The sequence below is a fragment of the Haliaeetus albicilla genome, chromosome 1, assembly GCF_947461875.1.
Source record: "Haliaeetus albicilla chromosome 1, bHalAlb1.1, whole genome shotgun sequence".
In the NCBI taxonomy this organism is placed as follows: domain Eukaryota; kingdom Metazoa; phylum Chordata; class Aves; order Accipitriformes; family Accipitridae; genus Haliaeetus; species Haliaeetus albicilla.
In genome coordinates, this window is record NC_091483.1 from 55,051,371 (window position 1) to 55,067,878 (window position 16,508).

At 36.5% G+C, this 16,508-nt stretch overlaps 1 protein-coding gene across 9 annotated transcripts in view; it reads right to left on the reverse strand.

Annotated features, from left to right (window-relative positions):
• The window catches only part of FIP1L1 (factor interacting with PAPOLA and CPSF1), a 44,425-nt gene that overhangs the window by 17,138 nt on the left and 10,779 nt on the right, over positions 1-16,508 (reverse strand). For 5 of the 9 annotated variants that reach the window (XM_069790218.1, XM_069790225.1, XM_069790208.1 and 2 more), the window contains exons 7-11: positions 16,291-16,421; positions 15,939-16,007; positions 13,545-13,654; positions 4,152-4,245; positions 2,936-3,089 (exon numbers count right to left, since the gene is read on the reverse strand). In XM_069790218.1, the coding sequence (XP_069646319.1) occupies positions 2,936-3,089; positions 4,152-4,245; positions 13,545-13,654; positions 15,939-16,007; positions 16,291-16,421 (558 nt within the window). The remainder of the gene's footprint in view (positions 1-2,935; positions 3,090-4,151; positions 4,246-13,544; positions 13,655-15,938; positions 16,008-16,290; positions 16,422-16,508) is intronic. The other 4 variants (XM_069790239.1, XM_069790232.1, XM_069790275.1 and 1 more) reach the window with 1 other exon arrangement.

Sequence of the window (16,508 nt, forward strand, 5' to 3'; positions counted from 1 at the left end):
ATGAAAATATACTTGAAGTGTCATCAGCCAATTACTTCTGAGAAAAGAAAAAAAAGACGCTGAAATATCGAGTCATTTCTTGCAATGTAGGGACTAAACTTGAGTACCAGTGCAAGAAGGTGCCTCAGCACAGATCACGTCACGTCCCTACAACACACTGTACTGCCACAAAGATACACCTGGCCTAAACCTAAATATTCAGACTCATGTGTCAAAAGCAATCCAAATGGCATTAGTGCAGCATTTTACCTAATATGCTCAAAATTGCTTTCAGGACATTGTATAACATCCTACTAACTCAAAGCTGGTAAATATTTACAGAAAACCAAGTAGGTTTTACTAAAGGAAAGCAATGCCACATGTGCTTCGCTTGCAGAATAAGGAATCAAATGTGGTAACATTGCCACAGCTTAACAACATACTGCAAATTAGCTGAACTGTCTAATAGCCCGCAGCAATGTAACATAACTCAACTTGGTGTAAAAACTCTTGACACAGGATAAACTAAGTCAAATTCTCTCTCATTTATCACAAGATAAAAAGTACACACTTAGATTGCTGGGCCTGAGCAGAGGTACAGTTACTTGCTAAGCCCTGGTGTAAGTCTAGGCAGTCAAACTTCCCAAAGCTATGCAACAGAAGCTCAATACTTCAGAGGAATTTTTTCTTTAATATCACAAATACATGTCACATTTTAACTATGCTCTTAAACGAAAACATGTAAAACAACTTTTAAAGCCTGTTAAACAGAAGCATCCACTTTCTTCTTTAGATTTAAATTACTCCAACATAGCAATAAACCAAGCAAACAAAAAACAACAAATTTTTTGCCACAGCCAGTTATCTCCTAGGAGTACAGGAAAATTTTCTGCATTTGGCCCTTTGAATCGTTCCAGGACTCGTTCCTCAAAAAAGATTTGAATTGCAAGAGTGAATGAATTCAGAACAAGAGATCTAACTTCAAAGCAAGATCCTTTTTCAAAGGGGCTTTTGGAGGATGTTTTATATTTGGAATACTTAAATTTTCTGGCAAGTAGTCCCGGTTTAATATTGGGTAAGAGTAGTTTTTTTCCTCCTCCTCCATTGAACCTAGGAGGGATGGCAGATTCTATTTTAGGAACAGCTTTGAAGATAAAGAGCTGGCAACAGCACAATTAAAACACAGGCCTGAAGAAACCAAATCCACAGCTCTTAATCGTTATTTTCAAATCTACTTGAAGCACGGAAGGATGTTGAAGGAGACCTTCTGAACAAGTGTATGTCATAAACCTGTCTGTAAACCACAAGACTAAAGCCAAATCTGCTTGCTAAATCTGTAACACGTGCAGATTTCTTTCACCTTTAAAAGCTCAACAGGTGAGGGGGTTCATAAGAACAGTCCAGTACACCTATATGACACCCCTGCGCAAAGTGCATTTGGGGTGTCTGTAGGGGTTCCTCTCATTCTTTTAATAAAACACAACTTAGATCACCTTTTCTGTACCTCAATTACAATTAAAATAATTACTTTCTAAAAACCTGCAATGCATTACCTATATTATTTTATCAGAAAGGTTTTAATCCAGCTTAAAACCAGTGTTATCATTAGCATCATGTTCTTCTCCTTTCTGTCCCCCATGCAGTAAGAAAACATCACAAAATTGCCAGAGCAGTAGCATATTCTCTCTTCAGACACCCTATTTTTTATACTTATGCACAAAAGCATGGAAAAGGGCACAGAACTATTTCATCTTTAAATCTCTTCTGTTTTCTAGGTTGCAATAATTTTGCGTATGACAATCTCAGATGAAAGCCAGAGCTTGCCAGGCAGCAGGAGTTAATAGTTTTAAAATCATCATCAGCAACTGAAGAAAGCAACCTCTTCTATGAGGATTTAAACCCTACAAAACCCCACACAAAGCTGTGGCACAGAAATAATAATGTTACTTCCTTGCTTATGCATGTATTAACGGAGAAACTTCTAAAAGATTCCCTATGCAAACAGAATAGCAAAGAAACTGCTCAGCAGGATTTCAGAACAAGTCAAGCAAAAGAATCCAAGGAACAAAAGGAGAAAGTAAGGAAAGGGGCTCCACCTTAAATCAGGCTCTTCTACAAACAAATCCTTCACTTTCCTACTCAAATACTCCCCAAAGTTCCTCCACCTATTTTCATTTCTCACTCACCATTCGTCTTAGCTTCTTGCTAAGTCCATTTGAACTTAATTCCTTAAAATGACAATGCTCACGTAACTGCACTATTTGTGCAAATGCCCATGACTCTTCCCCCAGTAAATTTTCATAAATACCAAGTTTCAGTAAATATTCAGTAAATACCAGTAAATTTCAAACCAGATTTAACAATGAGAAGAGCTCTCAAAGAGCTTTGATTCCTCTAAGATTCACAGACACTGGATAAAAACATCAGGTGCTAATAAGACCTCTGACTGAAAGAAAGGATACGGCACAAATGCAATTCTTATCAGACTTCTGGGAATTCATACATACTGTGAGGGCAAAGGGGAATTAAACCTTCTGTTGCTGCTTTGACCTTAGACATCAGAGAATCCAACTTCTGACACAAATTCATGGTATGCCATACTTTTAGTTCAAAAGTTTGTAGAATGATTTGTTAACATGTACCTCTCAATAGCATTAACTGTAGTTGAATTGCAGAAAATAGCTTCTCACTTCAAACATTTTCAAGGACATAGGATCCAACATTTAGTCTTTAGGTAATTATTTACTACTTGGGATTATGTTTACTGAGAAATTAAAGACAAAAGTTTGTTTCTGCCTCACAGAAATATTTAAGAAAAAAGTAGAACACAAAATTTTGAAATTCTGCACATATAGCCAAATGTGTATGGAATGCGCCATCTTTAATTCATATCTACAAGCATTTGATGAGAATGCATCTCTCATTTTTCACATCCTGTGTAGTGCAGGATATTTACCTGGTGGGGGAATCAGAGGTGGAGCAGTACTGACAGTTGGAGGGGGTGGGAGGAAAGGAGGTGGTGGAAGGTGGGTAGGTGGAGCTCCTGGAGGGAAAAATGGAGGTGGCTTGGTAAAATTGTCTACTTCAGGATTAGATCGTTCTGAAAGAACCTGTAAAATATCAAACTATAGTTACAATTGCTATGTAAAAAGGGTAGAAGTTAGGTTTCCTCTCTTTCCAGTTACTACAACAGGAAAGTATTACTTATGCACCTAAAGAGCCACATTCAGATGGTTTAAGTTCTATCTGCATCTCTACGTTCAGTGTCCCATACTTGCCAAGTACCTCTGAGGGTCTAAGAGTAGCCAACAGGGAACAACAAACGTAAGATCTGAGAGGGAATTAAAGCCATCTGAATATGGCCCAAAACACCATCTTAAATTTATATATAAAGGAAAATATTTTAAAAATCAATATGAAAAGCATGAAAAAACCCAAGACTTTAAATTACTTAAACACAGTGAGATCAGCTGAAAAACACATGGCAGTGTTTTCAATATAAGCACTACAATCCATTATTATTTTCATTGTTTAACCTTAACCTAAGTTGGCATAGAAATGCAGCTAGGGCACTAAGCAACCTTGATTCTTCTCCACAGGTAAGTCAGGAGAGAAAAAGCGTATTCAATCTTAAAGCACTTAGTTGTTTTCTTAAGATAATCCAAGCCCACAGACTAAAATCAGAAAGACTATCTTACATTTTATGGTAAAATAATACAATATAATTAAAAAAAAGTACTATCAACTATTTATTCCTTCACAACTTATTTTTAAAAGACTGCCTTTCTCAAACTGCATACGAAGAGGCTTTCACTTTCAGCATTAGTGTCTGGCAGGAATAGGGGAAAGACGAACAGTTTAAATGTTTGTCACTTAGTAAACAAAACACTGTCCTTTACAGATGTAGCAGAGTCAATGCTGTCTCCTGGATTCTAAGTCTGCAATATTGCTCATGTCCTTTCAGTAAGAAGTGTACCAAAACATTTATGTTTTGAAATATATAAAATATTTCCTCTTAATACACTTCAATTAACGGCCACAACTTTCTTCCTGAACTTAAAGCTACTTCTGCATTACTCATTCATACACAATGAAATGTTTTAATCGGAAGCTATGGGGAAAGCAAAAATGTCTTTTAGTCAAAAACAATGTGCAAATCTGCAGTATAAAACCTGTATGTTGCTGTTTTCATTAGCACGCCGTCGTCCTTCCACCCTGCTGATAGTGATGGTCTGTCCAATCACATCTATTGTGCCAGATAATCGCCTGCAACAGGACAAACCAGAATCAACAAGCAGAATTAGAAAATAAAAAAAAAAGAGAAAAATAGAGAGAAGAAAGTCTTATGGACTTCTCTCATTCTAAATGCTAAAAGTTCCTTCTCCTGTATAAAACATAAAAGACCGTTTCTAAAGAACATTAAATGTGATAAATTTGCTGAACTACGCAAGTGTGTAGAACTAAACAATGCAGCAATAAAGACTCCTGTAGGACAAAGGCTGACCCTCCACATTCTCCTTCCATCCCCTACAAGATAATAAATCTGTACTTTTGTTACTGATAAAAGAAAAAAAAGGAGGGGGGGAATACAATGAGATCACAAAAAACCTCAGTAAGAAAAAAATCTATTAAACAGAACTTCTACAAAAATGTGAAGTAAAATAGTTATAAACTAATCTTTAGAAATAATTTCTAAACTGCAAGAAACCATACTGGAGGATTCCATAGAAGATCAAATGAAAATAAGTTAGGAGGTAGAAATAAACATAAGCCAACCCTACCATGCATACTATCAATATTGCAGTACATACTGAACAAAATCAGCTGCCATCTCTCTTATCTTGGAACACAGAGTCTTAATATCAAACAAAAAGTATACGAAACTAGTAGACACTGGACTCTTAAATTAAACCTTGCATGAAACTCAAAGGAATCTTAGACCAGCCATTCATACTTATGTTCTTCAGTTTTCCAAATGCAAAATGTCTGTCTCTCAAACACCTCTAAAACATTTGCATAGCTAAGCACTATGTTCACCTCCTTTAAAGAAACTGGCAACAGAGCAGCACAAGACCCACCTCAGTCTCCCTTACAAGCCAATCAGGCAACAACAGAACACAATGTAAGTTAAGAATACCTACCTTAGAAATAGTTAGTAATGGATTTTTAGAGAAAGATGACAAGAAAAGTGACATGCATAGACACATTCCTTCCCTCCCAGTTTCTGCCAAACAAAAAATTTAAGGGCTTCCCATGCAACTGTGTTTAATAGCCCCTGATTAACTTGCATTTGCACAATCTCTTTTGAACACACTTTTATCTCCAGTGATGAGACCTGTTTCAGCTATTTTTTTTTTTGACCAAAAACTGTATTTGGTGCCCTACAGTCCTTGTGTTAAAAAAAAAAAAAAAAAAAGTAAAAAAATGTAAAAGTATCCCTGTTCTCTGCCAGTGTAGTATTCGTGGGACCTCTGTGTATCTCTTCTCAGTTTTCTCTTTCCCAAGCTGAACTAGTGCACATCTCTCCTCATACAGAAGTGACTATAATTTTCACTATTTATTTCATCTTTTTGTGGACCCTTCCTAACTCTACCATACCTTTTCTTGTCTGACATAAACAGAATCACAGATAATATTCAGCTCTCAGTGCACCATGGCTTTATGTACTACCGTAGTTATTTTTCCCAGTTTGTTCCCCACTGCTAATGATGACTACCTTTCCATTTTCTTATTTTGGCTAACACTGGAAACTGAACTAGCGTTTTGCGAAGCAGCAACAATAATCCCAAGATCTCTTTCTTAATGGGTATGGTTATTAATGATTAATTTGAAGAAGTGCATCTTATTTAGAAAAATGCAATCCAGGATTTAAGTTTTCAGTGATTTCAGTTCACTATGAACAAGTTATTCCAGTCCACACTGGAGTAAATGTGTGAATTTTAAATGCAAATATATCTTACTTCAGTTTCCAAACCAGTCAATCTATTAAGCTTATGCCTGTTAGATTTAAGTTGTTCCTACTATAAAATTCTTAACTCCCATGTACATATTCACATAGTCTGTTAAAAGATGTATCTTTAAGCCCCCAAAACCATCTGATATTGTGGCCACACAGCTGTCAACTGCAACTTTTTTTTTTAACTTTTCAAAGCAGATTAAAAATGCTACACTGAGGGCAAAGACATGATGGCATTCCACTGGATACAAATAAATCAACCACATGGAAATATACTGACAGTAAAGAAGGACTCCAGGCACCAGACCAGAAAATGATATGACAAGGATCTGAGTGTCATCTACTAAAACTAAAACCTGGTATCTGTGACAATGGGGAACCACTATTTTGAAGAGAGGAAGAATCTGAAGTATAGTGAACTTTCCTGTTTGCAGCCCCCAAACAAACAAAACCCAGAAACCTAGCTTTATGGAGAATTTATAACTTATTATTCTTATGCAGAACAGAACAAAACCTACCTGCTTTGCAGCCCACAGTTAATTTCTAAAAGAGGTTAAAAAGCAGGATTCACTTAGGTCAACTCCATTAGAAAATGAGGTACAAAGTTACATTGCTAATGGATGAGAGAAACAAAGGTACATCTGTGTCACACCTATAAGGGAAACTGTAGTAGAGAAAACTGACAATATTTACCAATAGCATGATATCTAACAAAGTAAAAGAAAGACTGGGAAAAAAAACTTTCAGGAAGTTTCAGAAGAGAAATCCATAGAAAGAAAAGAAAAAACAAACTACTTCCAGTTTTAGAGGACAAGTTCTTTTATTTTTTGTATCTAGTGGACTACTAACAACATTGATACAAATAGCAAGGAGAACAGCTGGAAGGTGGGATTACAGGCTCCAAGTTCTGCTGGACTGATAGCTCTGACCTCAATTGCTCAAATACATAGATTCCGCTGCAGCTGAAAAAGACAGAGCAGACACTAGAGCATGAAAGATCCATTAGATCTCCCAGAGATAATCTAAAGTTCCTGGTCAGACCGCATACTGAGGATGATTCAAATGCCTGTCGTCTGAGCTTTTCAATATCTGGGTTTAGAGCTTCCTCTGGGATTTTAAAGCAAGCTTATTAAGCACAACGGTTTGAATGAAATAAAAAATCCAGTGGTACAAGAATCTGAGAACAAAACAGCAAACTAGAACAGCATATACTATACAGCAGCCTCTCCAAGGATAACGTAAGTTTAAGAAATTCTCTGATCTTCTCTGATGCCATCCTAAAAGTCAGATTGTTCCAGTCTAAATCCTGAAATAATCAACACCTGCTTTCCTAAAGCTCCCCAGTGGTCTTACATGGTATTCAAGCGCCTCTGTACTTTGGATTATTATTTTGCTTTCAGTAACTAAGTCAGTGTCATGGTTTAACCCCAGCCAGCAACTAAGCACCACGCAGCCGCTCACTCACTCCCCCCCACCCAGTGGGATGGGGGAGAAAATTGTGAAAAGAAGCAAAACCTGTGGGTTGAGATAAGAATGGTTTAATAGAACAGAAAAGAAGAAACTAATAATAATGATAACAGTAATAAAATGACAACAGCAATAATAAAAGGATTGGAATGTACAAATGATGCCCAGTGCAATTGCTCACCACCTGCAGATCGACACCCAGTTAGTCCCTGAGCGGCGATTCCCCGCCCCCACTCCCCCCAGTTCCTATACTAGATGTGACGTCCCATGGTATGGAATACCCTGTTGGCCAGTTTGGGTCAGGTGCCCTGGCTGTGTCCTGTGCCAACTTCTTGTGCCCCTCCAGCTTTCTCGCTGGCTGGGCATGAGCAGCTGAAAAATCCCTGACTTTAGACTAAACACTACTTAGCAACAACTGAAAACATCAGTGTTATCAACATTCTTCGCATACTGAACTCAAAACATAGCACTGTACCAGCTACTAGGAAGACAGTTAACTCTATCGCAGCTGAAACTAGGACAATCAGAAACATAGGTATTATTAAACAATTGATAAACCAACTGTTTCACTACAGAAAAAAAAAAAAAAAAGACAACAGCAATCTTTGTAAAACAACAAAACTTTGTCTCAGTTTCCACTCTGAGAGCTCATTTGGTTTCAGAGTTCTAAGACACTGGTTCTCCTCCATCACTGGTATCTTACCTTAATTATCTAGAATTGTACCCTAGAAAACTCACTGTACCTAGCTTTAGTCCTTGTGTATGATAGATGACTCTCTTCTACAGCAGGAAGTCCCTCCACAGGTGACCCCCTGCTTGGCTTGCTCCACTGTTTCACAGGGCTTCCACGTGGGAGTGATGTACTTCAAATTAAGACTCTTCCTCTCTTGCGCTGTTCGCACACTGCCAGCAACTCTTGGAATCAGCATTGAAAACAGAAGCAATGGACACCAACGCAAGAGTACTGGGCATTTAAGTAATATGTGCATCAACCATACCACAATAATACCAATTTTGGCTTGGGAAGCAGCCCAAATACAACACTGCCTTATCAAAGGAAGCAAATCTAGACTACCAGTTGGTTCCTAGACATAAACTTTACCGAAATGAACAGGGCTTTCACTTAATTTTTCTAGAGCCTGAAGAGTACATCTATGCTTACTCATTCTCACTTAGCTGGTGCTTTATAATTATTTTTTAATAATGTTTTATAGTGATATGTCCATTGTTCTTCCCAACAGCTGCCAAGAGATTTAATTTTTTGTAATGATGGAAGAGTTCAGGAATTTGCCATCATACCTTGAACTTGACAAATTCTTTTTCTAAGACTGTGATAATGATTTCGTTAAGTACTCCACTAAAGAGCTTGAAATTGAACAAGAGAAAGCATATGTTCAGTTGCAATTGGAGCAGCAGATGACACCACTGTCAACAGCGTAATCTTCACAAAGGCAAGAGAGGCATCTGAAGTGTCCAGAATTTCACAGTTCAACAGTTTTGTAAGAGGGGCAAATCTGAAGCCTCGGATCTTGATTAAGTCATAGCAAGTTGGCACATGGGGAAATTTCAAAGACTCCCCAGCCACTATATAGCTTAGCGATAAGATGTTAAGCAGGCATTACTAGGTTTCTGTCTCAGTGCTGTATGCAAAGAAAAGAAAGGGCTTGGTTTGTCCCTTACACTATCACGGCACCTGGGATACAGATGCAATACCAGTGGATGCACCCAAACATAAAAAGGCAATCCACGCGTGTGGGATGCACATGAACCCACAGCAGAGTTCATACAAAGTGTAGCTTGAAAGGAACATTCCAGCAACTCAGTGAGTGATTTCACTCTAATTAGAGAATGGTTATTTACGACATATTTGCACTATGAATACCACCCTCCATGGAGATTTAATTCAGAACAATATCTCAATCTCATTTGGCAAGCTGAGTTTATTTAGGTTCTACAGAGCAAAGAGAAAGGGAGAAAAGAAGAAGAAAAAAAAGACAAACCCAATTATTTTCCAAATTAATAGCTTCAGAAATCTCTTATCCCCACCACAAGTAATATAAATAATGAACTGCTTTTTGGACCACTCGCCCCCACCAACCCCACTTGTCAGAATTCAGAAACAGTCTAACTACTGGATGCCACATTTATTCACTAGACCTACAGTCTAGTCTAAGAATTACATAATTATAGCATACTTTAAAAGCTGTATTTAATATGTTCTTGTGTTCCTTCTAGTCTTATGTGTTTTATGCTTTACTTTCCTCCTCTTGAGGACAGGCTCAATACAGAAATCATTGATATATGAACAGATATTTTTTCGAAATAGTATCTGAGTTTTCATCATTTAGCCTCACAAGGCCAGTTCATGAAACAAGAGAAACCTGTATATTTTCATAGTAATGACATATCACAAATCCATTTTCTATAAATATTCTGTTTATAGAAAGGCCCAAGCACGGAGAAAGCTGATGCAATAGCCCATGTTACTGACAGGTTAATCTCTCTGAAAGCAAAACTCACTTAAATGTAATGTACTCTTTAGTAATAACCCAAAAAGCATAAATGGAGGTTAAAAAACCTAAGAGCTTCTGACAGAACAAAGTTTTGTGATGGACAGCTAGTCTAAATATTACTGGAATGAAAAAATACCAGTGTTTGCATCCAGCTTGTAAATGAAATTTCTGCTTATTTCTCTCCTACTAAAGAAATACTATTGCACAGTCCTTGAGAAATGACATAAGGAAAAGCATTGGTCTAAAAACCGGTAAGATATCTCTATGACCTGTCTGGTTAGGACAGGTTTGAAATACGTCAAATCCTCCTCGTGTTCTAGAAAGCACTATACTCAAAAGAGATTCCTTCAAGTTTTTATCTAATTGTGACTATGCACACAATGAATCTTTAATTAACTACCAAACATTCTATTTTATACCATATTGTTTGCATATGATGTGCATTCACTAAACCATTCCCATTACATTCTAACTGCTCTTTCAGGGTTACCCAAGACTTTATGCTATTCAACAGCCCTAAATATCACAGAATCAAGCAGGAGTTTTAGGTATCATTTCTAAACAACTAATAGCTCAGCTACGATTAAGACAGTCATTGTTTATAAATTCAAGCAAAATTTCTCACACAGACATGTTGTATGAACAAGCACTGATTTTTTTCTTTGAATTAAACATTTAGGATGCAATTCTAGTGAAGTAGTAACTTTTATTTGCCGGTAAGCAATGATTCTGTTTCTATTTTGTAAACTACAACTTCCATGTTGGTAATAAGTAATATTCTTGCTAGACCTCAGCAATTTTTTTTTTTTTGAGAATTTCAACTGCGATCATATGCAAACATCTACTGTACTCAACTTAAAAAGGTAAAAACAGTAGGCACAAATTATTTGAATGTCTGTGTAAAAACGAATGAAAAAAGCAAACCCCACTATCTGTCCTCAGAGTTCCCATTAAAGAGAAATATGTGCTGCAATATCATGTGTAAAATCATCCATGAACTGATGTTTCAGTCCTGACTAGTAAATGGGGAATTAAAATGTTAAATTAGGATCATGACTTGACTTCCTCCCTTCCCAGCCTTACCTTAATTGGGGTGATTTTTTGCTCCCATATTGTTTCTGCCACTTTCTGATGCCTGAACTGGCTTTTCTGGAGGCAGTACTTGTGTGTGACTGAGAAGAGGTGCTGCTTCTGGTGAGATAAATTGCCTAGGTCTTTCTTTTCTTGTGTCTCTATCTTTTCTGCTCTGAGTTCCTCTTCTCCTCATGCCCAGCTCCTTATCAATCCCCACACCAATGCTGCTATACCCAGTTTTCCCTCCCTTTCACCAAATATATCAACTACTGTTAGAAGCTGAGAGAAGTTTTACTGCTACACGAGAAATGCTTCCAGCATTTTTACAATAAGGCTATTGCAAATGCCTCATGGCATAAAGGCAATTATTTTAAATTATCAAAGAGCTGGATTGCCAAAAATTTTCTGCCTACTTAAAATTAACTCTTTAATTAAAGAAAAAAGAAAAGTCCAATCACATAAAACACTGCCTTGCTATAAAGAAATTAGTAATACAGGTTTTTATATACAGAAAATAGTAGCTGCATTGTGGGGAAGTCATTCAAGTAGAAGTATATATAACCCATACAGTTAAGATGTAGTCATTCACTGAGCTACTCTCAGGCTTTTGAGCATACAATTTTCTTTCAAAATCTCTTCTGACCAATTGGTAGAAATACCTTTTTCTTTACACAAGAATTTATTTTAAGCAGATGTATCCAAAGGAGCAGATATTAAATATGGAAAGAAGTCAGTTTTGTCATTGTAACAAATTACAAACATAGTATTCACAATAAATGTATACAAAACAACCTTTTCTAACCACTGGAATGCACAAGTGATACAACTGGAAATGTACCATTTTGTTTCCTCTTTATCTGTGCAACAGACCAACTTCACTCACTGGCTTCTCATTCTTAAAGATATGCAGGTTTCCCAACCTTTGCTAAGGTAAACTTAGTTCCTGAAGAAAAAAGACATGTCTTAGGTTTCTCAGGAAAGCTCTGATTAACAACCCGTATACTAACTTTAAACCTTTAAAAATCAGAAAGATGGTCACTTAAACTTGAGATTGCTAACTTCAGGCAGAAAAAAAGTTTCAGAAAAAAATATGGTATAAAGACATCTATGGTAAGATAGATTTATCCTAGCTAGAGCATACAACAAAGATTTTACTTATGAAGCCTACACCATGCACATGTATGACCTTATTGTATTAAGCTTTCTCACAACAAATGCAAATTTCACAGAATCACAGAATTTATGCAATGCATTTTTTCTACAACTTTAAGCTTAACTGCATTTTAATAACCTGGTCATTAATTACTTCCTAAAGTATTTTAGAGATTCTCTGTCCACCAATGAGATGCACAAAGAATTGAAATCTTGTAACAAAACCTGTATTAGATACAGATTTGGAATCCTTACCCTGTGAATGGTACATTCAATTTTGAGAACTCTGTTACAAGAACATCACACATCAGAAGCAATTCAGAAACAAAAGTGAAAAAAATAGTTACAGGGTTGGTACAAAGCTTGAAAGGCTTTTACTACTTCTTAGACAAAGAAAAATGGAAAAAAAAGAACTAAATCTACTAAAACCAGAGCAGTATAACCTGACAGGTCAGAAAAGAATTTAGGCTATCAGGAGGAAAAATGCAAGCAAGAGTATCAAGCAAGATTTTTTTTTCCACCCAAGAGAAACATATTTGGGTGTTGAAATGACTCTTAAAGGATGGAACTGAACACAAGTGCCTCTGAATTAGTCAAGGTACTTCTGGACGCAGCGCTGAAGACAAGTCATAGATGCTAATCTTTAACTGTTGACAACAAAAGCGTACAACTTGTTCTGCCTCTCTTATCATCATTTATAATACAACAGCTTTTAATTTCCACAGAACCAAAACTTCTAAACAGGATGACTTGATAACTGAAGTAAAGCAGGAGCATGGATTCATCCTAAGCCAGGTGCCAGGTATCAAACAGCAGTAGCTTAGATATAAAGGATAGAAGTTATTAAAGCCTGGGACTGGGAGAAGGAGGGGAAGAAGCCCTAGTAAGGAAGTAATTTCTCTCATTTCAAAGAAAGTATAGTAAAATATTTAAATATGGAGAAGCTAAAGCTACCTTGCAGGAAATATACTGGGTTCCAGGAATCCTTCCTGTTGTTGAAGTCACAGCTGTCTGATTCTGTCTTGTTTAACTGAAAAGATGTGTTAGCTAATACCCATTAAAGACACTAGCTAGAAACGTTTTGTTGGCCAATCTAATTCTACACAGAAACCATGGTGTCATACATCAACACCTAGATTTTTATAGCTGCCTTGTTATTTGGTCCTTCTGTTTTTTCTCCCCTTTCCTTCTACTTTCTCTTTCCTCAATAGCCATGAAGGCACAACAGCATTCATGTGTAATGCTGACTGAAGGCTAAAAGTGATTAGGATCACTCTTCCCCTCATTTCTACCTGTTAAAGAAACATATTTTCCTGTTTTCCTACAAAATTCATGAACTTCAAATACATAGAAGTAACAGTATAAAAAGTTTTTTGGTCTGGAGTTACAGCTGTCTAACTGACCTGTTTGTTGGAATTCCTGATTTGAATAAGGCAGGAGGAGATGTGAAATCAGCTTTGGTCGACTGCACTGCCAACTCTTTCTCCAAATTTCCAGTTCTGCCCTGCTGTACCTTCAAAATAACGTTTCATTATTAGTTTAACCTGAGAAGTGTAGTAGCCCCAACACTCAACACAGCACACAGCCAACACAAAAAGAAAGTAAATCCAACTTTAATCAGATTTTTTAAAAACCGTCAACTTTGCACAGCTAGTAAAATTCCATATTTTATAAGGATATATTACTTAACTACTGTGTTTAATATATAAGAAGCAATTATTACAGAAGATTAGACAGTTTTAATATTTATTTTCCAAGCATTTGATTTGGACATGAACAAACCAAATTGGTTTTCTTGTAGAATTTCCTGTACGAACAAAATAACATCTTAGTTTTTAAAAGCAGCAAACTTCTTAAAAAAAAAAATCTTCATAATAATCTTAATGACAGATTTATCTAACAAGTCTGCTACCCAACAACAAACCATGAGACAAGAAACTGAGTGGATTTTCTGTCTGCTTTACTGACCATGAGATCTAGCAACCACTTAATTTCCAAGTCATACCAGGAAGTCACCTCATACTCTGGGTTATGCAAATTTTAAAAGATTTTTTCATTAGTTCAGACTGAATACTTCAAAAACATACTGCTGTTTCTGAAGTACTGCAAAATTCCAGAGACACGTTATTAAAGCTATGCAAGACCTTTGGTGCAAGAACTTCAAGTACTGCTTGACTTCAGCGGCACATTATACATGAAAGAAAAACTTACATGGACTAGCATTAAAGATAAACTTGTACTGATTCAGTTTTTAAAGACGCTGCCACTGTACCAACCACATAGCTACATCACTCTACATAGTTAGTTCACTCATGGTGTAACATCATATAGGCTGTGATCTCACAGTTTCTTGTGGGCAAGTGAACTACTAAGCTTTTGCAGAATCTTACTTCTAAACAGAGGCACCTCTTTCCCAAACACACAAAAATGCACATAAATACTTAAGATTCACTAAAAATTGAATTAAACTTTAGTATCCAGAAATATGAAAATCCCAAACCAAACCCAAAACTGACTAGGTTTGGTTTAAGTATTTATCTGAAAAATCTGTAAAACTTCTATTAATTAATAACTGGGAAATGTAGGAGACGAAGTCTTGCCATTCACAGAAGATTACTCCAAACATACCATGTAAATTACATGAGACTCAGTATTTCAGAAGAGTGGGGAAAAAGATAATGAAATTACTTAATAATTATAGGGACTCCTTGTAAAACACATAACAAACTCTTACTTCAGACTCTTACAATGCAATTATTATCTGTACTGTTTGATCACAGGACCCCCAGAGAGTCAATATTGAGCTAGCAATAGGGAAGCTTTGGTTTGGAATACTTATCCTTCCTCCCTCAGGACAACAGTTCAGGGAAGTTTGAGAGTGTAATCAGCTGCAAATCGTAACTCCCATTGCCCATCATTCCATAACACTATTATAATGATAACTGAGGAAGGTAAAAAGCCCTGAAGAGCTTCTGATCTGTTCTTGCTAAGATAAAGTCAAAATTACTGGATACCCTCAAGTAGCATGAGGGGAAACAAAAACACCTGTCTGCAATTGACACTTCTGTCAACTATACAGAAGATGGCAACAAACAGTTCCAAGTCAGTTTAATGACAGTTCAAGAACAAAAATGACTGCATATTGAAAATAAGCAAAACAAATACCTTTCTATTTTAATTTCAATTTTAGTATCAAACAAAAGATAAATGAGAAAACAAGAAGTTGAAAAAAAAAATGTTCAATCCTTAAGATAAATCTTGTCATATAGATTTTTCTGCTCTCTAAAAATCAGCATTTCTGAAGGGAAAAATATTATATATAACTCGATTTATTGCCATCTAATCCCAACAGAACAGAAAAATATGAAGATTGATTTTCACATCCGAGTTGCCAAGGATAAGTGTTACAAAACACAGTAAGAGCTACAAGGCCACAGGAAAAATAAACATGCCATAATCTACAAAAGCATCCCCGGCACATCTGCACAAATTCTTTAATCTGCACAAACAAATGCACTACAACTAAAAATAAACTGTCACATAAAAGAAAAATTACTTTCACTGGGAAATTTTTTAGTTCACCAGGCCACTAACTCACGTGCTTGCAAAAGGTTGACGAACAAAGCAACGCTTTTTAATCAGCATTTGGTGACATACGCAGAAAGTCGCTGATGTACGATGAGAGTTTGAAATAATGGCTACATCCGTTTCAGTTGTTGTTCTATCACTCTGTGGTGGCATGGGAAGCAATACTCAACAAAAATGAGAGCAACCAACAAAAGTTTACTAAAATTCACCTTAAAAAGATGGTATCTGCCATCGAGAATCTCTGCACTTGGTCTTACTTCCATAGCATTGTCTTCAGCCTAAGTTAAATAACACATTGCCCATTAAGACACCATACAACTCTTAAGTGATGGGCCACAATCTGAATAACGGTACAGATGCAATCTAGCTGTAGCTAGTCTGTCACACTATCCACACAAATTGCCAGTGAAGCAACACAGGAGCACTCTAGACTTGGGGTGGGAAGTCAGGTGCAAACTCACTGAACAAACGCACTGAACTGAGCAGAACAAGCTTATGACACACAAGCAGCTTTTCAGGGAAAAAAAGCATGTAGAACACCACAAAAGTTGTACTAATTACCGTAATTTTATTCGTGGCTGAGGTAACTGGTAAAATTTCAAGACCCATTCGTATTCTCTTTTGTTTTTCACAGTAAGCTTTCCAGGTATCTTCATTGAACCCATAGTTGAAATAATCAGAGAGATCAGCCCCTTTAAATAGAAAAGCGTAGGTTTTTAGGATATTACAAAGTTCTTCTTTTCTTCACTGAACATACATACAACTCTATTTATAACATC